Source organism: Bombina bombina, chromosome 6 (genome assembly GCF_027579735.1).
Source record: "Bombina bombina isolate aBomBom1 chromosome 6, aBomBom1.pri, whole genome shotgun sequence".
In the NCBI taxonomy this organism is placed as follows: Eukaryota; Metazoa; Chordata; class Amphibia; order Anura; family Bombinatoridae; genus Bombina; species Bombina bombina.
In genome coordinates, this window is record NC_069504.1 from 771,194,214 (window position 1) to 771,211,498 (window position 17,285).

Genomic DNA, 17,285 nt, shown 5'->3' on the forward strand with positions numbered 1-17,285 from the left:
TGTTGCAATATTGAGTGTGATATACCTTTTTTACAAGTATCAATTTTAATATTGTGGGTTTTATATCCACAGAGAAGATCCACAGAGAACTATTGCATATTTTTCATGTTATTTGAGCTCTTTAGCGCCTCCTATTGGAAGTTAAGATATATATATATATATACACATATATTTTTTAATTTTTTTTAACCACTGGTTTTGTAAATTTGGTAATAGAAGCATATTGAAAAGTCTTTTAAAATATCATTATTTTTCTAAACCAGAAAGTTTAATTTTGACTTTAGTTACATAATTATGTGTTTGCACTTGTGTGGATGAGCATTTGGAGCCAATTTGAGACATTCAAGGTGATTAACATAAAGGGGCCCATTTATCAAGCTCTGTATGGAACTTGAGGGCCAGTGTTTCTGGCGAGCCTTCAGGCTCGCCAGGAACACAAGTTATGGAGCAGCGGTCTAAAGGCCGCTGCTCCATAACCTGTCCGCCTGCTCTGAGGAGGCGGACAGAGATTTCCGCAATTCAACCCGATCCAATAAGATCGGGTTGATTGACACCCCCTGCTAGCGGCCAATCGCAAATCTGCAGGGGTGTTGTTGCACCAGCAGTTCACAAGAGCTGCTGGTGTAAAGCTGAATGCGGAGAGTGTATTCATGTCCGACAGGCCTTTCATAAATAAACCCCATAGTATTCGTCTGAAGAAGGGGAGAGACTGTCCCCCAAAATATCAATAAAGTGTTTATGAAAAGTTCCCTTTAGTGCAGATTTACTTGTGATTGATCTGAATATATTAAAAGACCCAGTATTCAGGTGGGTATTTTTTATACTTAATTACAGAGCAGACTCCTATTGCTTTAAATACATTATAATGTATATTCCAGATTTATAAATTGCGTTGTATTTACCCTCTAACTCGTATACATTTATAGAGAGATTATCTTGAGCTTTTTAAATAGGATGACTGATGGGCCCAATTAAAGTATTAAAAATAATATGTATCAATACTGTTTAGAGATCTATAATTAATTGTTTTTGTTATTATTTTATGAATTTCCATTTATTTCTGTCATTCATAAGAGAGATTGGCTGGATATTTTCATTTTGTGATAATCTTTTGTATTATCTTTTAGTTAATTCCATCAAACCTACAAAAACAGCAAAAAGTCAGAAAACTAAACAAGGAAATAACCCTGCAGGTGAGTTACTCAACAGTGTATTTTATATCCTAACAACGTTTAACAGGTTCGGAACAATGTATTTTATATCCTACCTATTTAATAAAATATAGGTTTGTCATGGTACACTTTTTATAATATTATTTTAGTTTCAATTAGATACCATGGGGTCAATTTATTAAATGCCGGGTGGACATGATTCATACGCTGTCAGCATTTAACATTGCACAAGCATTGCTTGTGCAAAGCCGCCCCCTGCACATTCGCGGCCAATCGACCGCTAGCAGGGGTGTCAATCATCCTGATCGTATTGGATCGGGATGATTGCAGTCCCCCACCTAAAAGGTGGTGGACAAGTTATGGCGGAGAAAGCAGCATCCGCTGCTTGTTAAATCTAGCCCCATGAATTTCATAGTTAGAATTGGTATAATTGGTGTTACATTTTTAATAACTGCTTTTTTGCTAATCCTCTTAATTCAATAAAATGTCTCTACCTTACTTAAATGGACATGAAACCCAGAGCCCCAAGGCAGAACATACAGTGATCTGAGATGTCATTGCAGAAAATGCAGCATGTCTGCAGAAAGAGCAGGACACATGCAGGCACTGTTAGCGCTTGAACTTTGTAGTGCTGCTCCACATAAGACAATTCTCTTTAAACAGAGCTGTGCTCTGGCTGCACTGTGTAAGTTTTCCTTAGCACAGTGCATCCAGAGCAAAGTGCTGTTTGAAGTGAACAGTCAACTATGCAGTAGCGCTGCAAAGCGCATTGCTTGTTGACTTGCTCTCAGAGAAAAAAAAAATCAAACCCACACCCTAGTCTTTCCCAGTCTGCAAAGCTGTTTATTCTGAATGTAAGACGTTAGTATGAGCTTTGCATCTTTTTTATTACTACATTTCAATGTTAGACCAAGAGAAAAGGAAACAGATTTATTAGAGACATTTTAAAATTTTCTTTTTTTGAATGCAGCTAATTTGCAATGCAATTTTCAACTACTGCACTATATTATAAAACGTTAAAAAATTGCTTTATACTTCAGTTAATCAACACATTGAACTGGTGCCTTAGTGTAACTGTCTAATTTAAAATTGAATTTTATTTAAAAATAACCTGCAGAAAATTTTTCACTAAAAAACATAATTTATGCTTACCTGATAAATTTATTTCTCTTGTAGTGTATCCAGTCCACGGATCATCCATTACTTATGGGATATTCTCCTTCCCAACAGGAAGTTGCAAGAGGATCACCCACAGCAGAGCTGCTATATAGCTCCTCCCCTAACTGCCATATCCAGTCATTCGACCGAAACAAACAGAGAAAGGAGAAACCATAGGGTGCAGTGGTGACTGTAGTTTAATTAAATTTTAGGTAATATTTATTGAGAAAAAAGAAAGGTATCGTGTGGCACACTTGTTAAAGAGCCTGAGTAGCTATATCATAGGTTAGCACGAAGATTATTGACAATTGGTTAAAATATGTTAGAATACAAAGGCCTTTGACAAAGCAGTTGGCGAAACGCGCGTCAGGCGTTCGCACTGCTTCTTTTGTGTTTCTGTTAATAATATTTAACTTATGGTTTAATTAATTATTTAGAATTTAGAATTGTTGGCCTCTATAGGCTTTTTGTCTACCAGTCAACTTAACATATGGGCAAACCAGGGACATCTTTAATTTTGGGAAAACATTTGCTTTAGTGTTTGATATTTGACAGCAGCACCTGATACTTTCGCATCGCTGCGTTCAAATTTTTTTAGCTAAAATCCCCACAAGACTTATAATATGCTAAGAACCACGTATAACCTAGCTTCCGATAGCAAGTCACTAATTTGAGTTTACAGCAGCACTATATGCTAAATTACTGCCGCGTTGGATTCAAACACCTTTGTATTCTAACATGTCATTAGTTTAAGCGCACCATATAAACCAACGAGTTATAGGAAGCTACGGGGTCTGGGGTGAGACACAAATTAGCAGCGTGCTATATCTCTATACTGCAACACTAAACATTAATAATTATTAATGGATATTCAATATGTTATGTGCTTCGCTAGATCAAGCACTCTATAAATAGTTACTGTGGTGGTAACTTTCAACAAGTAATTTCTAAGTACCTTAGGTAAGAACGGCAGGAATTTGTGCCTTTGGGATGACTGTACATCTCCAAACCATCAGAGTTATGTTCTGATAATCAAATCCATACTCTGTTGTCCCTGATTCCTATAGTATACAGTTAACTAGTAGATAATCCTGGTGATATCCTGAAACGTACTTACACAAAAAAATGGTTACCAGTTTTTCTGGTTGAAGCACTATTCTAATATTATTAGTGCTTTTAACACTGATACCACTATTGGTACGATCAAATATACAGTCTAAATTTACCAGGGTTACAGTATACCAACTGATAGTTATTGTGAACTACATTTACTTAAATTTGTGGGAAATAACACTGTCTGTGTTTACTATACACAAAAGAAGCTAGTCCACTCTCATCCACACTATAGGGCAGTTTCGTTTGGAACTAACCTATGAATTAATTTTTAACTGAACCAACTACACTGTACACATGCTTCTTCATGTAACAAATGTAGCCTTTTAACTGCTGGAATTAATTCTGTCACCTCCATAGATGTCCTAGTGCTATTTCCCTCTACCACCCAAATAATTTTGTTTCCTAACATCCTTTGATACAGGGTGTACAAGTTTAATAGTATGACAATTTGGTATAGAGTAAATGCACTGTACAAGGTCATCACACACTTTTCTTCTTGGCTACATCTATGTTTTTAATTAAAGATAACTTTCTTATGTATCTATAATGTTTTTTTTTTTATTTTTTGTCACAATAAAAGTTATATTTTAAACAATTGTCAATAATCTTCGTGCTAACCTATGATATAGCTACTCAGGCTCTTTAACAAGTGTGCCACACGATACCTTTCTTTTTTCTCAATAAATATTACCTAGTATATTTTGGTATCAGGCACTGCCCTACTGAGATACGTAGGTTTATCCTGTAGGGAATTTAAGAGCCCGACACTCGTTCCCACCCTCAATTCCCCCTAACAAAGGGAATTCTTGTTCTTCACATAATTAAATTTTAGACCTGCCTTAAAATGACAGGGCGGGCCGTGGACTGGATACACTACAAGAGAAATAAATTTATCAGGTAAGCATAAATTATGTTTTCTCTTGTTAAGTGTATCCAGTCCACGGATCATCCATTACTTATGGGATACCAATACCAAAGCTAAAGTACACGGATGATGGGAGGGACAAGGCAGGGATTAAGCGGAAGGAACCACTGCCTGAAGAACCTTTCTCCCAAAAACAGCCTCCGAAGAAGCAAAAGTATCAAATTTGTAAAATTTTTAAAAAGTGTGAAGTGAAGACCAAGTCGCGGCCTTGCAAATCTGTTCAACAAAGGCCTCATTTTTAAAGGCCCAGGTGGAAGCCACAGCTCTAGAAGAATGAGCTGTAATTCTTTCAGGGGGCTGCTGTCCAGCAGTCTCATAGGCTAGGCGTATAAAACTCCGAAGCCAAAAGGAAAGAGAGGTTGCCGAAGCTTTTTGACCTCTCCTCTGTCCAGAATAAACGACAAACAGGGAAGATGTTTGACGAAAATCTTTAGTAGCTTGTAAGTAAAACTTCAAGGCACGGACTACGTCCAGATTATGTAAAAGACGTTCCTTCTTTGAAGAAGGATTAGGACACAATGATGGAACAACAATCTCTTGATTGATATTCTTGTTAGAAACCACCTTAGGTAAAAACCCAGGTTTGGTACGCAGAACTACCTTATCTGCATGAAAAATCAGATAAGGAGAATCACATTGTAAGGCAGATAGCTCAGAGACTCTCCGAGCCGAGGAAATAGCCATCAAAAACAGAACTTTCCAAGATAAAAGCTTAATATCAATGGAATGAAGGGGTTCAAACGGAACTCCTTGAAGAACTTTAAGAACCAAGTTTAAGCTCCATGGGGGAGCAACAGGTTTAAACACAGGCTTAATTCTAACCAAAGCCTGACAAAATGCCTGGACGTCTGGAACTTCTGCCAGACGCTTGTGCAAAAGAATAGACAGAGCAGAAATCTGTCCCTTTAAGGAACTAGCTGATAATCCTTTGTCCAAACCCTCTTGGAGAAAGGACAATATCCTAGGAATCCTAACCTTACTCCATGAGTAATTCTTGGATTCACACCAGTAAAGATATGTACGCCATATCTTGTGATAGATTTTCCTGGTAACAGGCTTTCGTGCCTGTATTAAGGTATCAATGACTGACTCGGAGAAGCCACGATTTGATAGAATCAAGCGTTCAATCTCCATGCAGTCAGTCTCAGAGAAATTAGATTTGGATGATTGAAAGGACCTTGTATTAAAAGGTCCTGTCTTAGAGGCAGAGTCCATGGTGGAAAGGATGACATGTCCACTAGGTCTGCATACCAGGTCCTGCATGGCCACGCAGGCGCTATTAGAATCACCGATGCTCTCTCCTGTTTGATTTTGGCAATCAGTCGAGGGAGCAGAGGAAACGGTGGAAACACATAAGCCAGGTTGAAGAACCAAGGCGTTGCTAGAGCATCTATCAGCGTCGCTTCTGGGTCCCTGGACCTGGATCCGTAACAAGGAAGCTTGGCGTTCTGGCGAGACGCCATGAGATCCAACTCTGGTTTGCCCCAACGATGAATCAATTGAGCAAACACCTCTGGATGGAGTTCCCACTCCCCCGGGTGAAAGTCTGACGACTTAGAAAGCCTCCCAGTTCTCCACGCCTGGGATATGGATTGCTGACAGGTGGCAAGAGTGAGTCTCTGCCCAGCTAATTATTTTTGAGACTTCTAACATCGCTAGGGAACTCCTGGTTCCCCCTTGATGGTTGATGTAAGCCACAGTCGTGATATTGACCGACTGAAATCTGATGAACCTCAGTGTTGCTAACTGAGGCCAAGCCAGAAGAGCATTGAATATTGCTCTTAACTCCAGAATATTTATCGGAAGGAGTTTCTCCTCCTGAGTCCACGATCCCTGTGCCTTCAGGGAGTTCCAGACTGCACCCCAACCTAGAAGGCTGGCATCTGTTGTTACAATTGTCCAATCTGGCCTGCGAAAGGTCATACCCTCGGACAGGTGGACCCGAGACAACCACCAGAGAAGAGAATCTCTGGTCTCTTGATCCAGATTTAGCAGAGGGGACAAATCTGTGTAATCCCCATTCCACTGACTTAGCATGCATAATTGCAGCAGTCTGAGATGTAGGCGCGCAAATGGCACAATGTCCATTGCCGCTACCATTAAGCCGATCACCTCCATACACTGAGCCACCGAAGGGCGCGGAATGGAATGAAGAATACGGCAAGCATTTAGAAGCTTTGATAACCTGGACTGCGTCAGGTAAATTTTCATCTCTACAGAATCTATAAGAGTCCCTAAGAAGGAGACTCTTGTGAGTGGGGATAGAGAACTCTTTTCCTCGTTCACTTTCCACCCGTGCGATCTCAGAAATGCCAGAACTATCTCTGTATGAGACTTGGCAATTTGAAAGCTTGACGCCTGTATCAGGATGTCGTCTAGATACGGAGCCACCGCTATGCCTCGCGGTCTTAGAACCGCCAGAAGTGAGCCCAGAACCTTCGTAAAGATTCTCGGGGCTGTAGCCAACCCGAAGGGAAGAGCTACAAATTGGTAATGCCTGTCTAGAAAGGCAAACCTTAGGAACCGATGATAATCTTTGTGAATCAGTATGTGAAGGTAGGCATCCTTTAAGTCCACTGTGGTCATGTACTGACCCTCTTGGATCATGGGTAGGATGGTCCGAATAGTTTCCATTTTGAAAGATGGAACTCTGAGGAATTTGTTTAAGATCTTTAGATCCAAAATTGGTCTGAAGGTTCCCTCTTTTTTGGGAACCACAAACAGATTTGAATAAAAACCCTGTCCTTGTTCCGTCCGCGGAACTGGATGGATCACTCCCATTACTAGGAGGTCTTGCACACAGCGTAGGAATGCCTCTTTCTTTATCTGATTTGCAGATAACCTTGAAAGATGAAATCTCCCTTGTGGAGGGGAAGCTTTGAAGTCCAGAAGATATCCCTGAGATATGATCTCCAACGCCCAGGGATCCTGAACATCTCTTGCCCACGCCTGGGCGAAGAGAAAAAGTCTGCCCCCTACTAGATCCGTCGCCGGATAGGGGGCCGTTCCTTCATGCTGTCTTAGAGGCAGCAGCAGGCTTTCTGGCCTGCTTGCCTTTGTTCCAGGACTGGTTAGGTTTCCAGGCCTGCTTAGATTGAGCAAAAGTTCCCTGTTGTCTTGAAGCGGAGGAAGTTGATGCTGCACCTGCCTTGGAATTTCGAAAGGCACGAAAATTAGACTGTTTGGCCTTTGATTTGGCCCTGTCCTGAGGAAGGGTATGACCCTTACCTCCAGTAATGTCAGCAATAATTTCTTTCAAACCAGGCTGAATAGGGTCTGCCCCTTGAAAGGAATGTTGAGTAATTTAGACTTTGAAGTCACATCAGCTGACCAGGATTTGAGCCATAGCGCCCTACGCGCCTGGATGGCGAATCCGGAATTCTTAGCCGTTAGTTTAGTCAAATGAACAATGGCATCAGAAACAAATGAGTTAGCTAGCTGAAGAGTTCTAAGCTTGTCAACAATTTCAGTCAATGGAGCTGTATGGATGGCCTCTTCCAGGGCCTCAAACCAGAATGCCGCCGCAGCAGTGACAGGTGCAATGCATGCAAGGGGCTGTAAAATAAAACCTTGTTGAATAAACATTTTCTTAAGGTAACCCTCTAATTTTTTATCCATTGGATCTGAAAAAGCACAACTGTCCTCAACCGGGATAGTGGTACGCTTTGCTAAAGTAGAAACCGCTCCCTCCACCTTAGGGACAGTCTGCCATAAGTCCCGTGTAGTGGCATCTATTGTAAACATTTTTCTAAATATAGGAGGTGGAGAAAAGGGCACACCGGGCCTATCCCACTCCTTACTAATAATTTCTGTAAGGCTTTTAGGTATTGGAAAAACATCAGTACTCACCGGCACTGCATAGTATTTATCCAGCCTACACAATTTCTCTGGCGCTGCAATTGTGTCACAGTCATTCAGAGCAGCTAATACCTCCCCAAGCAATACACGGAGGTTCTCAAGCTTAAATTTAAAATTAGAAATCTCTGAATCAGGTCTCCCCGAATCAGAGACGTCACCCACAGACTAAAGCTCTCCGTCCTCAGGTTCTGCATATTGTGACGCAATATCAGACATGGCTCTTACAGCATCTACGCGCTCTGTATCTCGTCTAACCCCAGAGCTATCGCGCTTGCCTCTCAATTCAGGCAATCTGGATAATACCTCTGACAGAGTATTATTCATGATTGCAGCCATGTTCTGCAAAGTAATCGCTATGGGCGTCCCTGATGTCCTTGGCGCTATATTAGCGTGCGTCCCTTGAGCGGGAGGCAAAGGGTCCGACACGTGGGGAGAGTTAGTCGGCATAACTTCCCCCTCGACAGACCCCTCTGGTGACAATTCTTTTATAGATAAAGACTGATCTTTACTGTTTAAGGTGAAATCAATACATTTAGTACACATTCTCCTATGGGGCTCCACCATGGCTTTTAAACATAATGAACAAGTATCCTCTGTTTCAGACATGTTTGTACAAACTAGCAATGAGACTAGCAAGCTTGGAAAACACTTTAAAGCAAGTTAACAAGCAATATAAAAAAACGTTACTGTGCCTTTAAGAGAAACAAATTTTGACAAAATTTGAAATAACAGTGAAAAAAGGCAGTTACACTAACAAAATTTTTACAGTGTATGTAACAAGTCAGCAGAGCATTGCACCCACTTGCAAATGGATGATTAACCCCTTAATAACAAAAACAGAATAATAAATGACAAAAACGTTTTTTAAACACAGTCACAACAACTGCCACAGTCTACTGTGATTGTTACCCTCCTCAAACACAACTTTGAAGCCTTTTGAGCCCTTCAGAGATGTCCTGTATCATGCAGAGGGAAGCTGAATGTCTCTGTCAGTATTTTTATCTGCACAGAAAAGCACTAAAATAGGCCCTTCCCACTCATATTGCAACAGTGGAAAGCTTCAGGAAACTGTCTCTAGGCGGAAATCAAACCAGCCATGTGAAAAAAAACTAGGCCCCAAAAAGTTTTGTCACCAAACATATATAAAAAGATTAACATGCCAGCAAACGTTTTATATCACATTTTTATAAGAGTATGCATCTCTATTAATAAGCCTGATACCAGTAGCTATCACTGCATTTAAGGCTTTACTTACATTAATCCGGTATAAGCAGCATTTTCTAGCAAATTCCATCCATCAAAATATTAACTGCACATACCTTATTGCAGGAAAACCTGCACGCCATTCCCTCTCTGAAGTTACCTCACTCCTCAGAATATGTGAGAACAGCCATGGATCTTAGTTACTTCTGCTAAGATCATAGAAAATGCAGGCAGATTCTTCTTCTAAATACTGCCTGAGATAAACAGCACACTCCGGTACCATTTAAAAATAACAAACTTTTGATTGAAGAAATAAACTAAGTATAAAACACCACTCTCCTCTTACGACCTCCATCTTTGTTGAGGGTTGCAAGAGAATGACTGGGTATGGCAGTTAGGTGGAGGAGCTATATAGCAGCTCTGCTGTGGGTGATCCTCTTGCAACTTCCTGTTGGGAAGGAGAATATCCCATAAGTAATGGATGATCCGTGGACTGGATACACTTAACAAGAGAAAAAATCTCATCGCAGAGAGTGAAGAACAGTTCTGCCTCTGGGCCCAGAGCATACAATTTAAAAAAAAAGTTTCCAATTTACTTCAGTTATTAAATTTGCTTCGCTCTTTGTTGAATAAATATCTAGATAGGTATCGTGCACATGTCTGGAGAACTACATGACAGGAAATAGTGCTGCCATCTAGTGCTCTTGCTAATGTATAACATTGTTGAAAAAATGCTGCTATAATAGAACTGCAGACACATTCACACTCCTGAGCTTACCTTCCTGCTTTTTCAACAAAGGATAACAAGAAACGAAGAAAATTTGATAATAGAAGTGAACTGGAAAGTTGTATAAATTGCATGTTCTATCTGAATCAGGAAAGAAAATGTTTTATGACCTTTTAATTATTTATGAATGTGATGCTAAAGAATATTGACTAATTAAAGGGACACTGAACCCAAGTTTTTTCTTTCGTGATTCAGATAGAGCATGCAATTTTAAGCAACTTTCTAATTTACTCCTATTATTAATGTGTCTTCGTTCTCTTGCTATCTTTATTTGAAAAAGAAGGCATCTAAGCTTTTTTCTTGGTTCAGAAATCTGGACAGCAGTTTTTGATTGGTGGATGAATTTATCCACCAATTAGCAAGGACAACCTAGGTTGTTCACCAAAAATGGGCCGGCATCTAAACTTACATTCTTGCATTTCAAATAAAGATACCAAGAGAATAAAAAAAATTGATAATAGGAGTAAATTAAAAAGTTGCTTAAAATTTCATGCTCTATCTGAATCACAAAAGAAAAAAATTTGGGTTCAGTGTCCCTTTAAACTTGAAAACCAGGTTGAAAATGTAAATCCGAATGACAGAATTTTAACAGAAAAGTAGAAAGAGTTCAAAGTAATTATAATCAGGGTATAGTCTATAGTTGGCCACCTAATACCCAAGAACCCCTCAAGAGAAGACAGTGGTGGACTCAAGTCAGATTGGAAACTGATTATTCTAATGGAGGGGATTCATTTGAGACTGCCAGATGTGATATGGGGTCTAAACATATTGGAATACATTATATTGTTATAATACTCTTCCAGATTTAGAAATGGCACATTTTTGGCTAGATTACAAGTGGCGCACAGACGATTGCACTAGGGTTTTCGGGGCTGGACTGAGCTTGTTAAGTGGGATCAGACTGATATACTTCAGAAAAGTTTTACTCTGTGAAAAGCACAATTGGGCAAAAAGAAGCTATGCCTAGGTGGTAACCGGTCCATAGAACAAGCTACTGAGCTGTTGTTCGTTCCTGGCAGACTGCTTTCTGTTGTATAGTCTATAGTTGGCCACCTAATACCCTAGAACCCCTCAAGAGAAGACAGTGGTGAACTCAAGTCAGATTGGAAACTGATTATTCTATTGGAGGGGATTCATCTGAGACTGCCAGATGTGATATGGGGTCTAAACATATTGGAATACATTATATTGTTATAATACTCTTCCAGATTTAGAAATGGCACATTTTTGGCTAGATTACAAGTGGCGTGCAAACGATTGCGCTAGGGTTTTTCGGAAATCGTTTATGCGCCATTTAAATTGCACTGATATTACAAGTGGAGCAGAATCACGATTTCACAAACGCATTCTTGATTTACGCTAGAATCTTTACCGCGATTTTAGAGCTGTGGTTAACTGTTTTGCTAGATTTAAAAGTTGCACAAAACACTTCAAAAATACATTACAACGTACAGTTACACTCATAATAACACTGTCTAATAAAAATGATTCTCAAAAAATATTGCACACAAAAGTTATAAGGGCTCAAAGATATGAGATCTCAGGTGTTAGAAAAAAAAAATCTTTAACATTGAAATACATACATATACATGTCTAGAGATGAATATGCATATATATATATATATATATATATATATATATATATATATATATATATATATATATATATATATGTGTGTGTGTGTGTGTGTGTGTATTTATATGTGTATATATGTATTTACAGACATATACACACATTAATATGTATGTACACATATATATAAGTGCATTAGAGCCTTTTGCCTTAAAGTAGATGAAAACATGGAGAAACATATTTATGCAATATTCATCTTTTATAAAGGTTTTAACTATGTACTTACTGTAAATATTTCACATTCTAATATTCTGCACATAGAATACTGTATGTTCTATGTATTTATAAATAGATATTCCTATATATATCTGTATATATCTATACCTATATATAATCATGTATATACAGCATATATATATATATATATATATATATATATATATATATATATATATATGTTTAAAAAAAACCATCATATATACTGTATGTAGAAATATTTATTTATTAATAAATAAATAGAACATATTTTGTTACGTAAAGAACATTGGAATATGAAATATTAATATTTGTATGCCAGGTTAGCGCTAATGAGAATATGTGATGGTGTTTTGATATATGTAATATTTATTGCTGAAGTAAGCATGGGCCTGGTTGGAATTATGGAAATATTAGCTTGATTATATTTTATATGTTAATCCATATTGATATTTAAATATGAACATAACCCGAACTAGTCCTATACCTGGGACAGCAATAAATATAACAATACTTTTATATAGTGAAACACTTGCCTTGTTTGTAATTTTGTATTTTTTTTACACCTGGTTCAGTATGCCTTTATGTTTTAGACCTTATCGATAGTTTCCACAGTGTTTTATCTGTTTGCATGTTTAATGGAAACCGGGTGTAATTTTGCATTTTTTGCCATCTGAAACTGTTGCTAATAATAATGGGTTTCGACAGTGATTATTTCATTTTTGCGGCTCAATGGAAACGAATAGAAACCCTGCCAAAAGTTACCAACTGTTTTAGATCAACTTTCAAGAATGTGATATACAGGGCAGCTGGGCTTGTAAGCTTATATTCTAAAGAATAGAAGCAGAGAGCTTTCAACTCATGGAATTCTTGCAAAAAGTTCTGTATGTTTATATATTTCAGAAAAGCAATTTTTAGCACAATACACGCCACTAAGCTACTTATGGAGACAGACCCAGAAATGTGTACATTAGACAGATGGAAAAACAGTGATGGATTAGGAAATGGTGGAAGTAGATAAAAATACTGGTAGGCAACATTTTGGCCTCAAGGTTTTAGGTTAGCCAACCATGTAGACTACCACTGTAGCATTGTCATATACCCAGGAAACCAGTCAGCACGCATCTGTATTTTGTCTCGTTCCTCTATATCCTTTTATTTATACATATTTATTGAGAAATCAAATGAAATACTGTAGCATCACCATACAACATAAGCAGCGTGCTGGAGTTTATGACAAAACTATTTTTTTATATACTTTGTAAAATTCAAGTTTACAGGATACACAATGAACGCACCATGCTATGCAAAAACATAATTTATGCTTACCTGATAAATTCCTTTCTCCTGTAGTGTAGTCAGTCCACGGGTCATCCATTACTTATGGAATATATCTCTTCCTAACAGGAAACTGCAAGAGAATTACCCAGCAGAGCTGCTATATAGCTCCTCCCCTCACATATCATATTCAGTCATTCGACCAAAGCAGACGAGAAAGGAGGAACCATAGGGTACAGTGGTGACTGGAGTTTAATTAAAATTTAGACCTGCCGTAAAAACAGGGCGGGCCGTGGACTGACTACACTACAGGAGAAAGGAATTTATCAGGTAAGCATAAATTATGTTTTCTCCTGTTAAGTGTAGTCAGTCCACGGGTCATCCATTACTTATGGAATACCAATACCAAAGCTAAAGTACACGGATGAAGGGAGGGACAAGGCAGGAACATTAAACAGAAGGAACCACTGCCTGAAGTACCTTTCTCCCAAAAATAGCCTCCGAGGAAGCAAAAGTGTCAAATTTGTAAAATTTTGAAAAAGTGTGAAGCGAAGACCAAGTCGCAGCCTTGCAAATCTGTTCAACAGAGGCCTCATTTTTAAAGGCCCAGGTGGAAGCCACAGCTCTAGTAGAATGAGCTGTAATTCTTTCAGGAGGCTGCTGTCCAGCAGTCTCATAGGCTAAGCGTATTATGCTACGAAGCCAAAAAGAGAGAGAGGTAGCCGAAGCCTTTTGACCTCTTCTCTGTCCAGAGTAAACGACAAACAGGGAAGAAGTTTGACGAAAATCTTTAGTTGCCTGCAAATAGAATTTCAGGGCACGGACTACGTCCAGATTATGCAAAAGTCGTTCCTTCTTTGAAGAAGGGTTAGGACACAGAGATGGAACAACAATCTCTTGATTGATATTCCTGTTAGTAACTACCTTAGGTAAGAACCCAGGTTTAGTACGCAGGACTACCTTGTCTGAATGAAAAATCAGATAAGGAGAATCACAATGTAAGGCAGATAACTCAGAGACTCTTCGAGCCGAGGAAATAGCCATCAAAAACAGAACTTTCCAAGATAACAGCTTGATATCAATGGAATGAAGGGGTTCAAATGGAACACCTTGAAGAACATTAAGAACTAAGTTTAAGCTCCACGGCGGAGCAACAGACTTAAACACAGGCTTAATCCTAGTTAAAGCCTGACAGAAAGCCTGAACGTCTGGAACTTCAGCCAGACGTTTGTGTAGAAGAATAGACAGAGCAGAAATCTGTCCCTTTAACGAACTAGCAGATAAGCCCTTTTCTAAACCCTCTTGTAGAAAGGACAATATCCTAGGAATCCTAACCTTACTCCATGAGTAACTCTTGGATTCGCACCAATGTAAATATTTACGCCATATCTTATGGTAAATTTTTCTGGTAACAGGCTTCCTAGCCTGTATTAAGGTATCAATAACCGACTCCGAGAAGCCACGCTTTGATAGACTCAAGCGTTCAATCTCCATGCAGTCAGCCTCAGAGAAATTAGATTTGGATGGTTGAAAGGACCCTGAATTAGAAGGTCCTGTCTCAGAGGCAGAGACCCCGGTGGACAGGACGACATGTCCACTAGGTCTGCATACCAGGTCCTGCGTGGCCACGCAGGCGCTATCAGAATCACCGAAGCTCTCTCCTGTTTGATCTTGGCAATCAAACGAGGAAGCATCGGGAATGGTGGAAACACATAAGCCATGTTGAAGACCCAAGGGGCTGTCAGAGCATCTATCAGCACCGCTCCCGGGTCCCTGGACCTGGATCCGTAACAAGGAAGCTTGGCATTCTGACGAGACGCCATGAGATCCAGATCTGGTTTGCCCCAACGATGAATCAGTTGAGAAAAGACCTCCGGATGAAGTTCCCACTCCCCCGGATGAAAAGTCTGGCGACTTAGAAAATCCGCCTCCCAGTTCTCCACGCCTGGGATGTAGATCGCTGACAGGTGGCAAGAGTGAGACTCTGCCCAGCGAATTATCTTTGAGACTTCCAACATCGCTAGGGAACTTCTGGTTCCCCCTTGATGGTTGATGTAAGCCACAGTCGTGATGTTGTCCGACTGAAATCTGATGAACCTCAGAGTTGATAACTGAGGCCAAGCTAGGAGAGCATTGAATATTGCTCTTAACTCCAGAATATTTATTGGGAGGAGTTTCTCCTCCTGAGTCCATAATCCCTGAGCTTTCAGGGAATTCCAGACTGCTCCCCAGCCTAGAAGGCTGGCGTCTGTTGTTACAATCGTCCAATCTGGCCTGCGAAAGGTCATCCCCTTGGACAGATGTGGCCGAGAAAGCCACCATAGAAGAGAATCTCTGGTCTCTTGATCCAGATTTAGTAGGGGGGACAAATCTGAGTAATCCCCGTTCCACTGACTTAGCATGCACAATTGCAGCGGTCTGAGATGCAGGCGCGCAAATGGTACTATGTCCATTGCCGCTACCATTAAGCCGATTACTTCCATGCACTGAGCTACTGACGGGTGTGGAATGGAGTGAAGGACACGGCAAGCATTTAGAAGTTTTAATAACCTGGCCTCTGTCAGGTAAATTTTCATCTCTACAGAATCTATAAGAGTCCCTAGAAAGGGAACTCTTGTAAGTGGTAATAGAGAACTCTTTTCCACGTTCACCTTCCACCCATGCGACCTCAGAAATGCCAGAACTATCTCTGTATGAGACTTGGCAGTTTGAAAACTTGACGCTTGTATCAGAATGTCGTCTAGGTACGGAGTCACCGCTATGCCTCGCGGTCTTAGTACCGCCAGAAGTGAGCCTAGAATTTTTGTAAAGATTCTTGGAGCCGTAGCTAATCCGAAGGGAAGAGCTACAAACTGGTAATGCCTGTCTAGGAAGGCAAATCTTAGATACCGGTAATGATCCTTGTGAATCGGTATGTGAAGGTAGGCATCCTTTAGGTCCACTGTGGTCATGTACTGACCCTCTTGGATCATGGGAAGGATGGTTCGAATAGTTTCCATTTTGAATGATGGAACTCTTAGAAACCCCAAGGCAGAACATACAGTGATCTGAGATGTCATCGCAGAAAATGCAGCATGTCTGCAGAAAGAATGGGACACATGCAGGAACTGTCAGCGATTTAACTTTGCAGCACTGCTCCACATTAGGCTGTTCTTTTCAAACAGAGCTGTGCTCTTACTGCATTGTGTACGTTTTTATTAACACAGTGCATTCAGAGCAAAGTGCTGTTTGAAGTGAACAGTCATATATGCAGCAGAGCTGCAAAGCAGCAGTGTATTGATTGTTGACTGGCTCTCAGGGATTTTTCCAAACCCGCCCCCCACCCCTAGCCTTTCCCAGTCTGCAAAGCTGTTTTTTCTGAATGTAAGACGTTCTTATGAGCAATGCACCTTTTTTAATACTACAATTCTATGTTAGACAAAGAGAAAAGGAAACAAATTTATTCAAGGGACATTTTACAATTTCTTTTTTTTTGTCTGCAACTAATTTGCAACGCAATTTACAACTACTGCAGTATATTATAAAACTTAAAAAATTGCTTTATTCTCCAGTTAACCAACAATTGCAATTGTACTGGTGCTTTAGTGTAACTTCCTAATTTAAAATTGAATTTTATTTAAAAATGACCTGCAGAAACATTTTCACTAAAAACATCTCATCGCAGAAAGTGAAAAAAAGTTCTGCCTTTGGGCTTAGAAATTTGTTTAGGATTTTTAAGTCCAAGATTGGCCTGAAGGTTCCCTCTTTCTTGGGAACCACAAATAGATTTGAATAGAATCCCTGCCCATGTTCCGTCCGCGGAACTGGGTGGACTACCCCCATTAGTAAGAGGTCTTGTACACAGCGTAGAAACGCCTCTTTCTTTATTTGGTTTGCTGATAACCTTGAAAGATGAAATCTCCCCCGTGGAGGAGAAGTTTTGAAGTCCAGGAGATATCCCTGAGATATGATCTCCAACGC

General features: G+C 39.8%; 1 protein-coding gene across 2 annotated transcripts in view; it reads left to right on the forward strand.

Moving 5' to 3' along the window:
* The window catches only part of ADGRE5 (adhesion G protein-coupled receptor E5), a 580,790-nt gene that overhangs the window by 73,511 nt on the left and 489,994 nt on the right, over positions 1 to 17,285 (forward strand). For both annotated transcript variants that reach the window (XM_053718071.1, XM_053718072.1), the window contains exon 3: positions 1,128 to 1,193. In XM_053718071.1, the coding sequence (XP_053574046.1) occupies positions 1,128 to 1,193 (66 nt within the window). The remainder of the gene's footprint in view (positions 1 to 1,127; positions 1,194 to 17,285) is intronic.